Below are 17,750 nucleotides of genomic sequence, written 5' to 3'. Positions count from 1 at the left end.
CAAAAATATAGACGTAGTGAAAAAAAGGGCATCTGTACCCCAATGTTTATAGCAGCAATGGCCACGGTCGCCAGACTGTGGAAAGAACCAAGATGCCCTTCAGTGGACTAATGGATAAGGAAGATGTGGTCCCTATACACTATGGAGTATTATGCCTCCATCAGAAAGGATGAATACCCAACTTTTGTAGCAACATGGACGGGACTGGAAGAGATTATGCTGAGTGAAATAAGTCAAGCAGAGGGTGTCAATTATCCTATGGTTTCACTTATTTGTGGAGCATAACAAATAGCATGGAGGACTTGGGGAGATAGAGAGGAGAAGGGAGTTGAGGGAAATTGGAAGGGGAGGTGAACCATGGGAGACTATGGACTCTGAAAAACAATCTGAGGGGTTTGAAGTGGCGGGGGAGTGGGAGGTTGGGGTACCAGGTGGTGGGTATTATAGAGGGCACGGATTGCATGGAGCACTGGGTGTGGTGCAAAAATAATGAATACTGTTATGCTGAAAATAAATAAATAATTTTTAAAAAACATTACTGAAGTAAAGAGGGTTAGCATTTTATAGATTCAGCTCGCCAAGAGGATTTTTTTTTATTTTATTTTTTTTAGAATAACAAAAAATATTTTACTAAAACATAAGATTTACAGAAGTTTCCAGACAAGCCATACAAAATGGTCACAAGCTTTTTCTTGAAGGAAGGATTCTACACTTGACAGCAAAATCACAATGTTATTAGTGAGGGCTGTGATGTTTGTTTAATGTTCCCATTTTGGTTCAAACAATCAAGCTTGTCCATCTACAGTGTCTAAATAAAGTTAGACTTGGCTAGAGAGCATATTCTAAAGAACTGGTTAGCTGCTTTTAGCCAATGCAATTAGATCACCATAAAAAGGGGGAAAGGAGCCCATAAAATTAAAATAAAACTACCTCTCCCCCTCAAAAAAGTAATAAAGAAAAACACCCAAACCCCTGCAGCTAACCCTGACAACTACCTTCATTCACAGTGCTTAACCATGATGGGGGAAATGAATAAAAGCAGAGAAGGGCCGCTGCTTTTAAACGTTTCACAATAATCCAGATGGTACTTCTAGCCTCTGCTCATGCTTTACAACAGTGAATCAGGACAAGACATAGATTTGCTAATGTGCATTTAATCACCAAAGGACTGAAGATGTCTGGGCTTTTATTCTGTAATGTTTCTAAGACTGAGTCCATTAAATGCAAACAAAAAAGGAAGAAGTCTTGGCAGAACAGGATAAGTGATGCACACTTGATGATCAGATCGATTTTAAATATTATTCATGGCATATAGCCTAGTCCATGCTCTAGCTGTTTCTATGGCTTGGGCCTCGTTGGTCTTCCACTGCTCTGCTACATCGTTTGCTAACGGATCATCCGGATTGGGAGCACTTAACAAAGCCTGGATCGATAGCAGAACTGTGCGGATCTGCAGTGCTGGGGACCACTTATCTTTCAAAATATCTAAACATATTCTTCCCAACTTGTCTACATTAGGATGATAAATTTTGGTCATGAAACGTATTTTAGGGGCTGCCATCGGGTATTCTTCTGGTAGGAATAATTCAAGCTTAAAAGTCCCTCCCTCAAAGGGGGAATCCTGAGGGCCAGCAATGACCACATGAAAATAACGGGCGTTGCTCTCATCTGGTTCTGCTTTAATGCCAGGAACTGGTTCTGCCAGCAAACGCTGGGTTTCCTTGATAATCCTGCGGGGCAGCCCGGCCATCTTGTCAGATCCCGAGTTCGGCCTCTGGTCTCGACTCTGGCTCCGCTCGCCTCACGCACGAGTGGAAGTCCCACCAAGAGGATTTAAATGCACTTTCTATGGCCCAGCAATCCAATTCTTCAGCATATACTCCTAAGAAGCTCCTAAAAACACATATGCGATACAGTTCAAAGCATTTTTTAAAAAAATAACCAGCCACTGGAAACAATGGGAATATCCATCAGTAGAAGAATGGATTAATACATTTTTGCATGTTAAATAATGGAGTATATTACACAGTAGAGAAAATGCACTACACATGGCTGCTTGAATGAATATTACAGAAGCTTAATAATGAGTCTAAGAAGCCAGATATAAAAGAATATATGCATATGATTCCATTTAGATCAAATTTGAAAAGAGGTAAAACTAAACCATATTGTTCTTGGTTGCATACAAATGAGGACAAAGGCAAAGATGTTAATACCATAAAAGTCATATTATGGGGGGCAGGGAATTTAATTAGGAAAGGAACCATGGTGGAGGAGCCTCTAAGGTACTGGTATTATTCCATTTCTTGCTGGGGTGGCGATAGCCTGGATATTTTCTTTATGTATATTAATGTTTTATGATCATCAAATCCCCCTTTTGGGTACTGTTTTCTAATCATTAAAATTGGTAATAGGGGCTTTTTGGTGATTAGTTTATGGCTTACTTTTACTTTTCATGTTATATTCTTCTACTTAAACAAAATATTAAGTGAATATTAGAGAACATGAATGGTCTCAGAGCTAAAGGCAACACTAAGATGTTTCCATCTGAGAATAAAAACAAAATGCTAAGATCTGTTGAAAGTAGTGCTAACCTCTCTTTTCTTATATTCACCAGGTTAACTTTGAGGAATTTAAGGAAGGTTTTGTAGCAGTATTGTCATCAAGTGCTGGTGTTGGCTCCTCTGATGAAGACAGTAGTTCTTTGGAATCAAGTAAAAGGATTTCTTCCTCTTACTTCAAGTGTTGTTGTTGTTGTTTTCATTATTTATCTGTTACCTTCTGGAGTGTGATATTCAGATTGAAGACTATAGCAGGTCTGAGAACTAAATTGTAACTCCACTCCCTTACTTCCAACCTGTGTGGACTGGGATAAGATTTTGGGTTTTTTCTTCTTTTGCTTCCTTATTTGTGTAATAGTGTTGGAAAGGAGAAGCTCTATTGTTTTCCTTTATACACAGTACTTCTGCTCACCAGATGTGTGGTAGTCTGTCCCACACCAGCAATTCTCCAACACCACCTGGGTTTCCTACATTGTAACTCTCAGTCCTGATGTTGCCTACCTGCCGATGGCATCAGATCCCACAGGCCAAGGGCTCAGTCCCACAAAGTGGCCTCACTTTAGTCTCAGGTCCAGTGACTGGCTCTAAATCAGAGGCTCCCACAACCCCTTCCTCAGGTTCAATTAATTTGCATTAGGAGTTCCTAGAACTCAGGAAGACAGTTTACTTATCAGATCACTACTTTATTATAAAAGAATGTAAGTCAGGAATAGGCAGGTCAAAAAGGACACAGCGCAAGGTGTGAGGAAAGGATGCAGAGCTTCCATGCCCTCTCCAGGCATGCCATTCTCCCCCAATCTCTATGTGTGAACCCCATCCTGATGGGTTTTTATGCAGGCTTCATTACGGTTCAAATCACTGGCTATTGGTGATTGAACTCCATCTCTAGCCTGTCCCCCTTCCCTGGAGGTCAGGGTTTATAGCTTCCCTGTTTGTAGCTTCTCCCTTCCAAATGCCACTGGGTCTGCTCAGAAGTTCTCTTGTTTTCTCTCTGCTGACCTTCGGATCACATGGTTGTGTCCCTGGGCAACCAGCCCCCAACCGTAGGGGCTTTCCAGAAGTCACCTCGTTAACATAAACTCAGGTTTGGTTGCTCTTGTCATTTAGGAAATTCCATGGGTTTTAAGAGCTCTGAGCCAGGGATGAGATGAAGAGCAAATATATAATTATGATAAATCAGGGTATCACAAGTGTCAAATAATATCATGTACTGTGCTTATAGCATGGGCTGTTGAGAAGATAAAGTAGATGTAGAGCAGCTGAAGTTTTGATAATTGAAACCTTAGTGCAGACACAGGTGTATCCAGACCACGGAGGATGGCAGAGCAGACAGGATGCCAGCAGCCAGAGACAGACCTTGCTGTGTGTTTTGTCAGACAGTAGTGTTGTGTTGTGCTGGTAGGCCTAACTAGACTCCCGTTATGGGAATGGGGCTGCTGGGACAAAGATAGCCCAAGTGGAAGTGGTGTCTGGAGGGGGGTTGCCCTCTGGCTTTGATAGTGGTCAGGAGGTGGAGGGATGGTTTGGAGAATGGTCCATTCAGGGGCATGTAGATTGTGGGGTAAGGGTGAGAAGATGCTGAAAGACATCGTTGTTAGTACCTGCTCCATCAGACTTGAGACTGTGAGTGGCAGCCATGCTTCCGACCCATCTTGGCTGTCTCTGATGAGTACTGGGCAGGTGAGTGAAAGGGAGCATGGGGCACTGTGTTCGAGGTTGGAGACATGCAATTGATGAGCAGATCGGGCAGGGAGCTCTTTCCCTCGGCCCCCAGCAGCCTCCTGCCATGGCGGATCCTGGGTCTGGAGAAGCTACATGACTGGATAGCAGGGATAGCAGTGTGTGAGGGCAGTGAAGTGGGAAGTAGAAAGAATGAGAGCTCACATTGATTGTCTTCAGTGTACCAGATTCCCTGAGGTTCTTCATATGAGGAACTGAGGCCTGATATGTGAAGGGATTTATTTGTTCAATATCCCACAGTAGTAAGTGATGACCAAGACTCGAGTCACAGTTTTCCAATTGCAAGCCCTGGGCCCTTTTATATGCAGTGTAGACAGAACCCACTCCTTCCACTGCCGAAGGCTGCAGAGCACCTGGGTATAGTGCGGAGAACCCTGCCATGGGGGTAGCGGTGGGAACCGTGTGTAGGACCCTCAGGGCATTCGCTGGTTGCTTTATCTGACACTTTTCTTCTCTAAGAGCTGAAGAAGACCACTGGCCTTTAGGAACACAGGATTTGGGAATGTGTACATGGTGATGGCATACAGGAATGGAAAGGTGTGGCGTCCCTCACACTACAGGTCCCCTCCCATGCTGGAGAATGCATGGAGCTTCTTTTTTTCTTTTCTTTTCTTTCTTTCTTTCTTTTTTTTTTTTTTTAAAGGCTTTATTTATTTATTTGACAGAGAGAGAGAGATCACAAGTAGGCAGGGAGGCAGGCAGAGAGAGAGAGGGAAGCAGGCCCTCTGCTGAGCAGAGAGCCCAATGCAGGGCTCGATCCCAGGACCCTAGGATCATGACCTGAGCCAAGACAGAGGCTTTAACCCACTGAGCCACCCAGGCGCCCCCATGCTTGGAGCTTCTAAACATAAAACTGGATCTGTGGTTGCAAGCTCAGTTCCTCCAAAGAGAAAGGAACTATTCTAGGACTTGGAGGTTTTTTCCACTTATTCTATTTTTTGTTGTTTTCTTTTCTTTTGGATTTCAAAGATTTTTAAAGGGTCATATGTGTGGCCTGACACTCCTCACTTCATGCCAGCCAAAGGTGGGGAGTATCAGCGGCACTCTGAGTTTTCTGTGCTTGGTTTCCTTAATGTACCCCAGCTTCCCACTTCCTGCTTGATAGAACTTTCCCCTCTTCCTAAACCGCCTCACTGTGGAAACTTCTTCCTCCACCTGTATTAATCAGCCTGCAGCCTCTCTCTAACCAGAAACCATGCTCAGATGCAGGAGCCTGCATTCACTGGTCCTCACTTAGCCTTTTGGCAGCTCTTTGGTGGGAACCTTTTTCCATGTTTGTAGCTTCCCCCTTCCAAATGCCACTGGGTCTGCTCAGAGGTTCTCTTGTTTTCTTTCTGCTGACCTGGACACTTTGCCCTCCTCTTCAGCACATCACATTCCTGTTGTCCAGGGTGATTGGCATAGTGTCCATGATTACCTTCAAGTACCCCAGTGAGGTGAGCAATGCTATATTCACCCTGAGTATTGTCAGCTGCCTTAAATGTCATGCTGTCACTTCACAGTCTATCCATCCCATGTGGAGCTCAGCATCTTCCTTCCTCGACCCCAGTGTCTGTCTGCCACTGGTATCACTGTGCTTCCAACTGGCCAGGCTGTACCCAGCCCCCCGTCTGATGCTGTCCTAAGGGCAGGGGCTGTGGCCTGGCTTTTGGGGACATGGAAGAAAGGAATAGTGCGGTGCCTGGCTCAAAGGAGCATGACACCTCTCAGTGAAATGCTGCTCAGTTTTCCTGGCCTGGCCTTTCTTCACTGGACCCTATACCTTTCTGTCCAGCCAGCCCACTCTGGTTACTTTTCTCTGAACCTGTGTCCTGTCCTGGTCGCTGCCATGATACCCTCCCCAGTCTGTCTCCTCCTCACCCAGATTCCACACAGAGTCAGTGTTGTTTGTTCTCTGAGAGGCCCCAGTTACTCTGTACAGAAGTGGATAGGTCAGGAGAGAAGAAGGAAATACAAGGGGTTGTTAGGGTTTAAGGGATTATCATGAATCCCAAACTAAAACCCAAGCCTGCCTCTGTGCCACACTTCAGACCTACAAAGTTTCAGCCTTCAGGGCTGCGTGTGAGGTCCACGCCCACAGTGCCCTGATGGTCCTGCCCAGCTTGGGTCCAGAAGTGAGCAGGGTGGGAAGTGACATTCTGATCTCAAGAGCAGTATGTCACTGGATTATTGGAGGGTTTTTTCCTTTTTTTCTAATAAGCCATTAGTACTAGTCTTCTATTATATAAACAAGAAGTCTTTTATTTTTTGTTTTTTATTTATTTTCAGCATAACAGTATGCATTGTTTTTGCACCGTACCCAGTGCTCCATGCAATCCGTGCCCTCTCTAATACCCACCACCTGGTTCCCCCAACCTCCCACCCCCCGCCCCTTCAAACCCTCAGATTGTTTTTCAGAGTCCATAGTCTCAAGAAGTCTTTTCTTATTAGTAGTAGTCTTTTACTCCACAAAAAAAGCAAAATATGCTCAGAAAACACTCAGGGACACCTGGGTGGCTCAGTTGGGTTAAGTGTCTGCCTTTGGCTCAGGTCGTAATCCCAGGGTTCTGCTTTCTCCCTCTGCCTGCCACTACCCTTGCTTGTGCACACATGGTCACGCACTCTCTCTGTCTCTCTTTCAATCTTGGACAAATAAATAAATAAAATCTTTTAAAAAAGAAAAAATGTAAATAGCACATAGGGTTAGCGTAGAAAGTCCCTGTGTCCCAGCCTGGGTGTCTCAGTCCCATGCCTGAGGGTTAGAGAGAATCAATTGACTGCTGTTAAGTGTTCTCTGTGTTCTTCCAGACGTTCTCTGTGTGTATCTGTGAGAGCAGCACTCCACATCTTGGAATGTGTTGCAGCAGTGTGTGTGGGCCCCCCACTAAATCTCCTGTTTTCTTTCCAGCGGCCTCTCGTGCTGTCCCACCAAAGTACGTGAGCGGCTCTAAGTGGTACGGTCGCTGGAGCCGGCCCGAGCCTGAGCCAGGTGGCCCTGCAGTAGGAGCCAAATTTTTACCAGAACAGCAGGCCTGGACCTCTGGGAGAGGCCAGCTCCGCCGCTCTGCGTCTTTGGAAAGTGTGGAGGTGGGTCCAGTTCCCCTTCCCTACCGTGGGTCACCATTTCATTAGTCATGGTGACATGACTATAAGAGAATGTGAGGACAGGTGGGCATTCCTGGGCATCTCAAGTCACTGGAAACATGGGTACACATTGGGAAATGACATTTCATTCTAAAGCATCTCTGGGTCTGATTGTCTGCAGGGAAGTTCTGGCCAGCGAGTTACTCCTTTAGATATTAGGGCAGTGGAGAATTGGTGCCCAAATCACTTGTTTCTTTCCCTCCCCTGCTTATCACCACCAGCTTTCCCCCAGCACTGCAAGAAGACTGGTTTTATGGTTTCATAGGAGTGAGGAAAGAAAAGGAAGATGCTCTTCTGATGCTCCTGCAAGGTTAGGAATTTGGAAATACCAAGCCCACAGTCCCACCTGCCTTGAATACTTAGAACATACCAAGGCCCACACACTTACAATTTGGTTAAGATGTACCAGACACCTTCCAGGGCCTTGGGGGTTAATTCTAGCCCTGCCTGTCCCTGAGTTGTTCACTGCTGCTGGGACCAACCCAGAAGATGGGCTGCTGGAGCCCAACAGCCTTTGTGTCAGGAAATATCTGTGAACAGAGCCACAGTTTTCAAGTTAACCATGGATTCCTTAGACCTATTTTCAAGAATTTCAGAAGGTTCCTGGTTCCTGCTGTCTATGATGTATACTTTGTCTGGTAGGGTTTTATGGGGACTTATTTTTAGTAAGACAGCTCTGGGTCTCTCACATTAATTTGTTTATGTTTTCAACATTTGTTGAAGCAAACATATCTACTTTAATCCTAGAGTCCCTTTGCTCAGGGGTGTTATATGCGTAGACAATACCAGCAAACCCCAGGTGTTCGCTTTTTTATCCTCTTTAATCTTTGGTCCTTAGAGGTGGAGGTCTGAAGTGTCAGCTCTATCTCCATTGTACCATTCTGCTTGGTAAAACCATCTTGGATCCCTGGAATTAGAACATGGGAAAATGTTGTTTTTAAGGTTGTTGGTTGGGCTGAATGCGTTAGAAAAATTCCACTCTCATTTCAGTGCTGGCTCTGAGGGGTGCTGAGTCTTGGTCAACTTGGCATTCCTTCCAGGATCAGTCATGGGAAACACAGCACCTATCAAAAGCAGACTTTGACTTTTAGTTGGCTGAGTTGGCCACAATAACGAGGTTTTCACTTGAGTCGAGTGTTTCTTGGTGGCCTGCACTCTGCATGGTGCAGCTTGCAAAGGGCCCTGAGGTGTCAGGTGTTTGCTACACATCATGCTGTCCCTGGAGCTCTTGGAGAGACAGAGAAAGCCACTCTCCTTCAAACTGTTGGCTGAACTGGTAAGGATGATAAGGGATGGGGTGTGGAGAGGTGAGGACCATTAAGCTTATGTCAAGATGATGTGGTGTGATGGCAGGTTGACCATGCCCCACAGCCACTCCTCTCCAGTGCTAGTTTCTGAAGCCAGTACCACAAGGACCTGTTGATTGGGGAGCATTTTCTCTCCTTTTAGGGTACAAGTGCCTGATTATGTTTTTAGTGTGAACTACTGATGATTTTTGGTTTACATTGAGGAACTTCCTGTGTCCCTGTGTCTACACTGTAGCACTTAGTCTGTGAGAGGGAGCTTCTTTGTGTCAGCGCCTCTCGGCCTGGGTGCAGAGCCCTCCTGCAGTTGTGGGCATTCCTTCAAGGAGCTACATCTCACCAGCTTATTGTTCCTCTTCCTCAGTCCCTTCCCCACCCCAGAACATACCTTTCTGTCTGTTCCTGGAGCTCTGGCCACTGCCGCATACTCTGGGGAATTTATATCTTTCTCTTTTCATTTTCACAGAGTCTCAAGTCAGATGAAGAAGCTGAAAGTGCTAAAGAACCTCAGAATGAGTTGTTTGAAGCACCAGGTAAAGCCACAGCTTCATGGTTGGTGCTGCCTCCCTTTGACCAGTGCTTTGAAGTTTAAGGAGCTAGGTCATTAGACAGTGAGCAGCCATGTGTAATTTCCTGGGAAGCATGCAGAGTGGGTGGTGTCCCTGGGGAGCCCCCTATTCCAGAGGTAGTCCCAGCTGGGAGGTGGTCACTTGATTCTCAGCATCCCCTGGGGACAGACCCTTAGAGGCCACTGGCTCAATGAGCAGTATGTCCTGCCCTGTCTCATAGTCTGTGAGGACCTGTGTGACCCCAGCTGGCAGGCATGGCCTTCGGGTGGTCTCAGGCCTGTTGTACTGCCTTCTTGATGTGTCAGGCCTCAGCAGATCCTCTTCCTAACTGTGTGCAAGCAGTCTTGGCAGCTATCAGCAGCCCTGTCTGTGCTCCAGAAGAAATGCCAGACATAATCCTGGTCCTTGGGAGCCCTGCAGGAATAACCAGAGGCAGCAGCAGTGTGCCCACATGTGGGTCTGTGGATGCCCTGAGCATGTCACAGGGCAGAAAGTACAGAAACTTCATTCAAAGAGAGAGACCTGAATTGCCCTTGAATTTCTGTTGGATTAAAAATCAGCAGCTGGAACCAAGCATGCTCTAGATTGTGGTCCTCAAGGACAAGGGTCACTGATCGTTGTTTACTTTGGTGGATGTCTGAGGGACTGACCTGAGCACCCATCTGTGCTGCTGGACAGAAGCACAGAGATCAGGAAGAGCAGCCAGGCCACCACATCTTAACTGCCTTGGCCTCGAAGTATAAATTTAGGGCAGGAGAGGAAGGACTGGCTGGGAACGTTGTACATGGTGGGATTTGGGGTCTTCACCCGCAGGTTCCTCCTAGCCTTGAGCAGGAACCTTTCCACGGATTAGAGCTGACAGTAGTGCATGAAACTCATATCAGACCTCAGAGGATTGATTTACCTCCTCCACCATTCCTGAGGAAAAAACCCTAGTATCAGAGGTGCTTTTAGAAATTTCAGACTCTTTAAGCTAGAAGGGATCTCAAAGAAGTCATTTTCCTCAGCCTGGCACAGTGCTGTTCATGAGCACACAAGCCAGTATGGACTGACTGCGGAGGGGATGTCTGGCTTGAAGCAAGGCTCATCCATGGATGGCTTCTTATGGGCATGCCCACGTCTGTGTTCTTCCACAAGTTGTCTCTCTGACAAAGCTCAGAAACATAAGTTTCTCGAAATTGTTTTTTAAATAACTTGTCTAGTTTTTTGGGTCTTATTTTTATGTGTGTTTTTTGGATTTTTTTTGTTTTTTTTTTTTTCTTTTTGTTAAATACAAATAATACAGCCTTCTTTTATGTGCTTTCAGTGCTCTGACTTCTGACTTAGGAGGTTCCCTTCAGAAAAAGCTTTCCCCAATGGATCACAACGTTCCCACCACTGACATTTTATTATGCAAATCTGCAAACGAACAACCATGTACCCATCACCTTTGACGCTTTGCTACTTGAGTGTGCATTTGCCTGTCCCTCTGGTTTCAGAGTACATTGCCAGCATTGGTGTGTTCCCCCCAGGTGCTTCCACCTAAAGCATAGGGTTTACCTGTCACTCTCCCTGCTTCAGGCCAGCTGCCAGCTTGGGGTTCTGAGGTCTTTGGGTGTCTCCAGAAGCCCTGCAGCCCCTCCTTGGACACCCCTGAGAGCCGGGTCCGGGGCATCTGGGAAGAGCTGGGTGTTGGCAGTAGCGGCCACCTCAGTGAGCAAGAGCTGGCCATCGTCTGTGAAAGCATCGGGCTCCAAGGACTGGAGAAGGAGGTGAGAGGGGCCAAGGCAGACCATACTGGAGGACGGGCTCTTTGCGATGGTCAGATTGATGTTGGGTCTGGGGAGTCCCTTCACTCTCCAGATACTGATGTGGTTGTACTACTTTCTGGTCGGAAGTCCTCTGATAACCCCCAGTGCTGCTGCTGAGGTCTGCACCCACGCAGGTCACAAATGGCCTGCCTCACAGACATCTGAGCATCTTCACTCCTGACCCTTCCTCTGCCTAGAGTACACTAACCCCTTCTTGCTTTGCTCAGGTCTACCATCCAGCCCACATATCATGCCCTCTGAAACAGGCTGTGCTCCCCAGGGGCTGAATTCACCCCTCCTTCCTTCTGCAGGGGTGGGCAGTGGTGATGGGGAAGCTCCCCCTTGGTAAAATTCTTCTTAGCCCTGCTGTCCTTGGTAGTTCCTGAACTGCTGGGGACACAGGGCACCTTCCATATGTATGTCTTCTTACCATCCAGTGAGTTCCTGGCATGGTAGACTCTGAATGAATATTTGTGGAATTAGGAAGTACAGGTGGCATCCATTCACAGCAGGTGGAAAGTGACCAGGTGTGGAGATGTCACAGGCCAGAGTCAAGGGAGGTCAGAGTGTCCCAGACAGTTTGAATTTGGTAAGGATGAGCAGACTTCCCAGCTTGGGGAGGGAAGGCCTGGGTGGGTGTAGCCTCAGCACTGGTGTGGTGGCTTTTGTCTAGGAACTGAAGGATCTGTTTAACAAACTGGATCAAGATGGAGACGGCAGAGTGAGTTTTGAGGAATTCCAGCTTGGCCTGTTCAATCATGAGCCCACTTCACTTCCAGAATCTTCCACTCCTGTCAAACCGAGCATGTCCTGGTCTCATTACCAGGTAAAATGGGATGATTAAGCCTTGAACCACAGCAATAATTGCTGTTGCTCTCTGACCTTCAGCGACTTCGCAGACCTGGGAGTTGGTGGGTGTGTGTATACATACATGTGTCAGTGGGAGGCCATGTGACCTAGATTCTAAAACCACACAGGTCTTGTGGCTGATCTGGCATTGCCCCTCCCTAGCTGTGTGTCCCTGTTTCAGTTACTTGCCTTCTCTGAGCCACAGGCTCTTTATATGTAAAATGGGTGCCTCATAAGTAGTCAATGAGGCTTACCTGGCAGCCTTCCTTGGTTGTGGGATAGGCTGCCTTCCAGTAGGAGAGCTCCTTCTCTCCTCCATGTTGTGGTATAGTGAGAGTATTCCATACCTTCCCTAGGAGTAGTTCCCCAGGTACTCCTTACCCTGTGCTCTCCCTGTCCTATATCTAAATTTTCTCTCTCATACAAATACCAGGTCGCTGCAGATAGAGGAGAGCAGATTTTGGGCAGTTATTTAAATTTGATCTCAGGACACCTAAGTGGCTCAGTCGGTGAAACATCTGCTTTCGGCTTAGATCATGATCCTGGAGTCCTGGGATCAGAGACCTGCATCGGGCTCCCTCCCTGGTGGGGAGTCTACTTCTCCCTCTGCCTGCCACTCCCCCTGCTTGTGCTCTCAATCTCTGTCTGTTTCTTTCTCTGTTAAATAAATAAGTAAATTCCTTAAAATTTTTAATAATGAATAAATAAATGAGTTCATTGTGATCTCGTTTGGTGACTGTTGGCTTAGTATTTGGTTTTTCTCCATCCCAGCACAGGAAAACCTCCCTCTTCCATCACAGGGCATGGTTCTCTGAAGAGGCTTGCTGATGTGGCTGATCCCATAGTTTGTGGGCGGTGGTGCAGGACCAGTGACATTGTGTCTGCTAGGCTGGGTAATCTGAGAGTGCAGCTTCTGAATCTGAACCTGATGAGAATGGACAGAGAAGAAACTAAGAGCATTAAAGGAAGGTGTCAGGCCATGTAAGGTCAGAGGCCACAATGAAGTCCCACCAGCTTGTGCCTGGTGCCAGTGGAAAGAGGGTGCTTCCTCTGTGGTGGAGCTGTCCCTGTTCCTGTGTCCCAATGAGGAGGCACAGCTGGCCAGGGCTCTGAGCTGTGGGGCGCAGGTCTGAGGCCAGGCAGGACCCACCTCTAGTCAGAGGCAGGGCCCAAGGAAAACCTGACTGCCCAGGAAGTGCCCTGAGCCCACATGGCTGTGGGTGGAGGGTATTGATTCCTGTGTATGTGGGCTCTGGGGTGGCATGGTGCTGCTGGGCCCTCCGGTATGCAGCCCAGCCCCCACCTTCTCCTGTTAGACACACCTGTCCTCAAGCTTACAGGCCTCACCAAGGAAACAGGTGGGAGGGAAATAAGGGGTGCATTTGGGTATCTGAGCTTCTCCACATGGCCATGGCCACGTTCCAAGCCATTCTTGAGCTTCTCGCTCCCCTGGGTCAAATGCTTGCTTTATAGGACTCTAAAGTACCTAGCACAAGTTAGTGAGCACCAGTTCATGAGAAAGTGATTCTGGAGAGGTAGGAATACAACTGAGAACAGATGAGGGTGTGTGGGTTTGGGAGCACTTGCTGAGAACTGAGTGTGGGGAGGGGGCATGGTGGGCTAGGAGGGGCTGTCAGAGTAGAGCCCTAGGAAGCACAACCATGGAAGTGTTGGGGGACAGTGTTTTAGGCAATGAGACAAACTTGGAATGTTTGGGAATAGCAAGAGACTCCTGTGAGGGAGGTTGAAAGGAAGCCAGCAAGGAGGGGAGCCCTCAGTGTGTGGTGGAAGCCCTGGTAGCCAGAAAGAAGGGGCAGCTGCTCCTCATTCCTGTGGCCTCAGACAGCAAATGCTTGTTCTGCCTGGGGCAGAAAACAATCTTTTTTTTAAGTTTTCTTTCTTTCTTTCTTTCTTTCTTTCTTTCTTTCTTTCTTTCTTTCTTTCTTTTTTCATTTATTTGAGAGAGCAAGAGAGCGTGAGTGGTGGGGAGGTGCAAAGGAAGAAAGAGGGTAGGAAGAAGACTCCCCGCTGAGCAAGTATCCAGATGCACCGCAGGATGCTGTGATCATGTCCTGAGCCAAAGGCAGATGCTAACCAGCTGAGCCACCCAAGAGCCCCAGCAGAAAATAACCCTGCTTGACGACAGATTCTTATAGCCCGTAACCATAATAGATCAGTTTTCTGGCCAAGAGATTTTTTCCCTTTCTTCCTAAAACCCCCCAGTTCTGAGGCTCCTGGGTGGCTCAGTCGGTTGAGCATTCGACTCTTGATTTTTGGCTCAGGTCTGGATCTCAGGGTCGTGAGATTAAGCCCCACATCAGCTCCATCCTCAGCATCCATCCACTCCTCAGGGAGTCGGCTTGTCCCTCTGCCCCTCCCCCCTGCTCACACTGTCTTTCTCTCTCTAATAAATAAATAAATCCTAAAAAAAAAAATCAAAGCCCAAACAACCCACTTCTGTCAGCTGTGAGATATGTTTCTGAGGCCTGGGGAAATGTGTGACTTTGGGCCATTCCACCTCCTCTTTTCAAGCACGTCTTGGGTTTCTTTCCATAGGCTGGATTTCCTAGCATTGGCTGGTGCCATCTCCGCCATCGCCGGCTCTCCTGTTGAGAGGCCAGGTGCTCACCATTACTGCATCGGGGAGAGAGGTTAAAACTGCTTCAGGTCTCCCACCAAGCAGCTTGTGCTGACTGGTCAGGCCACAAGGGCCCTAGGATGTGTTCCCTGGGCAAGACCTCTGGTGGACGGTAGGAAAGCAGGCACCAGGGTCCTTGCAAAGGCAGTGGGCTGAGTATCCAGAGCCCTGGGTTCAAATCTCCGAGTTGTTGCCCACAGAGCCATGCAGTCTTGGGCACACTGTGTGATGGTGCCTTGTCTCTGTTTCCTAGTCACTGTGTGAGTGGTTCTTACTGGGCCTGAACAAGACAGCGAAGGGCTGAGCATAGGCTGCTGAGGTTGGAAAGTCCTAAAAATGGACAGGACGCCGAAGTGCTGATGGGTCCCTTTGCTTTCCCTGCATGCAGGTCCTGGAGGAGGGTGGCTGCCCAACTGCCACAACATCGTCCCTTGTGTCTGTGTGCTCAGGCCTGCGTCTCTTGTGCAGCATTGATGACGGCACTGGCTTTGCAGTTCCCGAGCAGCTCATCGCCCTGTGGGCCCAGGAGGGAATTCCGAATGGCAGGGAGATCTTGCAGGTCTGGAACTGGTCTCTTCAGAGCTGCCCCCGGGAGAACATCCGGGGGGGACCTTGGGGCCCTCTGCACACAGAGGAGGCCGGACAGAGTATCCCAGACACATAGGCCCTTAACTCTCTGCAGAGAACCCCATGTAGGAAAGGTCTATTGGAATTACTTTCTTCTGTATTTTTTACTATTAAAATATAGGAGATTTTGGGATGCCTGAGTGACCTGGTCGGTTAAGTGTCTGCCTTTGGGTGGGGTCATGATCCCAGGGTCCTGGGATTGAGTCCTGCCTCAGGATCTCTACTTGGTGGGAAGCCTGCTTCTTTCTCTGTCGGCTGCTCCCTCTGCTTGTGCATATGCTCTCTCTCTCTTTGACAAATAAATGAAAATCTTTAAAATATAGGAGATTTTTAATTTAAAAAGATAATAAATAAGAAACAGAAAAACAACAGTCTGAAACAAATCCATTTGAAAATAGGTTTTAGTATATTGACATTCCCTCCAGTGCATTGTTAACCTTGGAGATGTTCTGCTTGCCTGGATGAGGGATTCAGTCCCAGATGAGGGAAGGAAATTTCCTTCCTTGTGGTAGAGACTCTACTTGTGGTAGAGTCCCAGTAGTCTGAGTATTTCCATTTGTTGAGGACAAGCTCTGTAGTGAACCTGAATTCTGTCAGAGCTGCCTGCCAGCCTGGGCAAGCTCCTCTCCCCACAGACCCAGCTTGCCCATACCCTCCCTCCACTGGGTGGGACATAGAGAGGTGTGCTGCCTGGCTGTCCTCAGAGGGGGCCAGTCTGACTTCCCCCAGGAGCTTAGGGCCAGACCCTTGGGGTTTGGAGGGAGCCTGCTCTGGGAGCAGGACAAGGGTGAGGGAAGAACACACTGTGTGTTCTTGGAAGTGTATTGGTAAGCTAGACTGATGATCTTCATTTCTGAATTTGTTGTAATAAAAAAAAAAAAAAGGTGTCAACTGTATAGAAAATTTAAAGAAAAATAGTAAAGCCTGCTCCCCTTTGCTCCCACTCTGCAGGAGGAGCAACCTAACAGCTTAATGGGAGTACTATAGAGCCCTTCCCCAACACAGAGAAGAAATGTGTATTTTAGATATTCCAGCTTTAAAATTTGTTTTGCAAAATCTGTATACCATATACTTGTTAATTTATGTTACCTTTTCTCTCTTGTACATGTAGATTTTTTTCTGTTTTAAATCTTGGCATTTAAAATGTATATGTATCTTCCTGTTTCTATGCTGGTATATCTTTGTAGGACAGATTCCTGAAGCTATGAGTTTTAACTCTTGATAGGCTTCATCAGATTACCTCTCAAAATGTCCCTATTAACACAAACTAACACTACATGGAGGAGTCCAGCAACAGTCTCTAAGACAGGCCTCCTGACACCTTGAGCCAGTCCCTCCTGGACATCAACTCAGCCATTGCTGAATGTGACCACCCAGCAGCCTGGGTGGAGCCTGAACAGCCAGGACAGGCCTGGGCACCTGGCCCTTGGAATTGTTCTGAGAGCCAGAGACCAAGCCCAGATCACCAGACTGGCCACTAGGGAGGGTAGAGAGCAAAGGAATTCATGGTTTGGGGATTCTCCCTGAAACTATGTTCTGATTCCCTGTCATTTGGAGGTGGGTCCCCTGCCATCATAACCTGACAGATGGTGAATCTCAAATTTGCCTCTGACATTTCATAACTTAACATTTTTGTTGCTTTCCTGCTATCACAGAGTATTTCTAGTTCTTTAGCAATTTATAATTCACCAGTTGCATTCTGAGTTTGCTTCCATTTTGTTGAAAGGCTACGATGTTTACTGAACTCTCAGTACTTGGCACCAAGCAAGGACCTGTGAAGTTTGTGATGTTATTTACTCCTTATGCAGCCTGGAAGGTGTTTCTGTCGCATGTGACAGATGGGGTGGCTGCCTGTGCACCAGTAAGTGGGACAGGTGGTCCAGGTCCTGGCCTGCCGAGTCAAGCCCCTTCCTGCCCGCAGCACTCTCAGAAACTGCTTACCTGTCACGTTGGTGGTCAAGACCACAGGCTGCTGCCCAAGGAAGCACCCAGCTGAGTGAGCCCTCAACCTGGACGTGTTGGTATCATGTACCCAGCTTCTAAAGACACCTGGCCATTTCAGGGCACTTCCTGGCCAGGCCCTCGGGGATGCTCTGTGAGGAGGCCTGGGATTGGTTATCTGTCCCCCCTCAACAAATCACCATTGAATTACACCTTCACACACGATGACTGTTCTTTTTTTTTTTTTTTTTTTTTTTTAAAGATTTTTTTTTTTTATTTGACAGAGAGAAATTACAAGTACACTGAGAGGCAGGCAGAGAGAGAGAGAAGGAAGCAGGCTCCCTGCTGAGCAGAGAGCCCGATGCGGGACTCGATCCCAGGACCCTGAGATCATGACCTGAGCCGAAGGCAGCGGCTTAACCCACTGAGCCACCCAGGCGCCCCATGATGACTGTTCTTATACAGAACAGCTTCTGTGGGTCAGGAATTTGGGAATTAGTGGGTAGTTCTAGCCCAGGGTCTCCCCTGAGGTTGGTCCGAGGCCTTGTGAGAGCCTGACTGGGGCCGAGCTACTTCTTCCAAGTTGGCAGATTGATGCTTGCTGTAGG

General features: G+C 47.5%; 2 protein-coding genes across 6 annotated transcripts in view; one reads left to right on the top strand and one right to left on the bottom strand.

Annotated features, from left to right (window-relative positions):
• The window catches only part of NINL (ninein like), an 82,773-nt gene that overhangs the window by 9,298 nt on the left and 55,725 nt on the right, over positions 1 to 17,750 (top strand). For all 5 annotated transcript variants that reach the window (XM_059406419.1, XM_059406418.1, XM_059406416.1 and 2 more), the window contains exons 2-7: positions 2,618 to 2,714; positions 7,189 to 7,367; positions 9,195 to 9,261; positions 10,858 to 11,048; positions 11,761 to 11,913; positions 14,963 to 15,133. In XM_059406419.1, coding sequence (XP_059262402.1) covers positions 2,618 to 2,714; positions 7,189 to 7,367; positions 9,195 to 9,261; positions 10,858 to 11,048; positions 11,761 to 11,913; positions 14,963 to 15,133 — 858 coding nt within the window. The remainder of the gene's footprint in view (positions 1 to 2,617; positions 2,715 to 7,188; positions 7,368 to 9,194; positions 9,262 to 10,857; positions 11,049 to 11,760; positions 11,914 to 14,962; positions 15,134 to 17,750) is intronic.
• On the bottom strand, positions 608 to 1,816 carry LOC132022630 (ubiquitin-conjugating enzyme E2 N-like). The gene has a single exon (XM_059407878.1). The coding sequence runs from the start codon at positions 1,748 to 1,750 to the stop codon at positions 1,292 to 1,294; it is 459 nt and encodes a 152-aa protein (XP_059263861.1). The 5' UTR covers positions 1,751 to 1,816; the 3' UTR covers positions 608 to 1,291.

The sequence above is a fragment of the Mustela nigripes genome, chromosome 7, assembly GCF_022355385.1.
Source record: "Mustela nigripes isolate SB6536 chromosome 7, MUSNIG.SB6536, whole genome shotgun sequence".
Taxonomy (NCBI): Eukaryota; Metazoa; Chordata; class Mammalia; order Carnivora; family Mustelidae; genus Mustela; species Mustela nigripes.
This window is presented reverse-complemented; position numbering and strand designations above follow the sequence as displayed.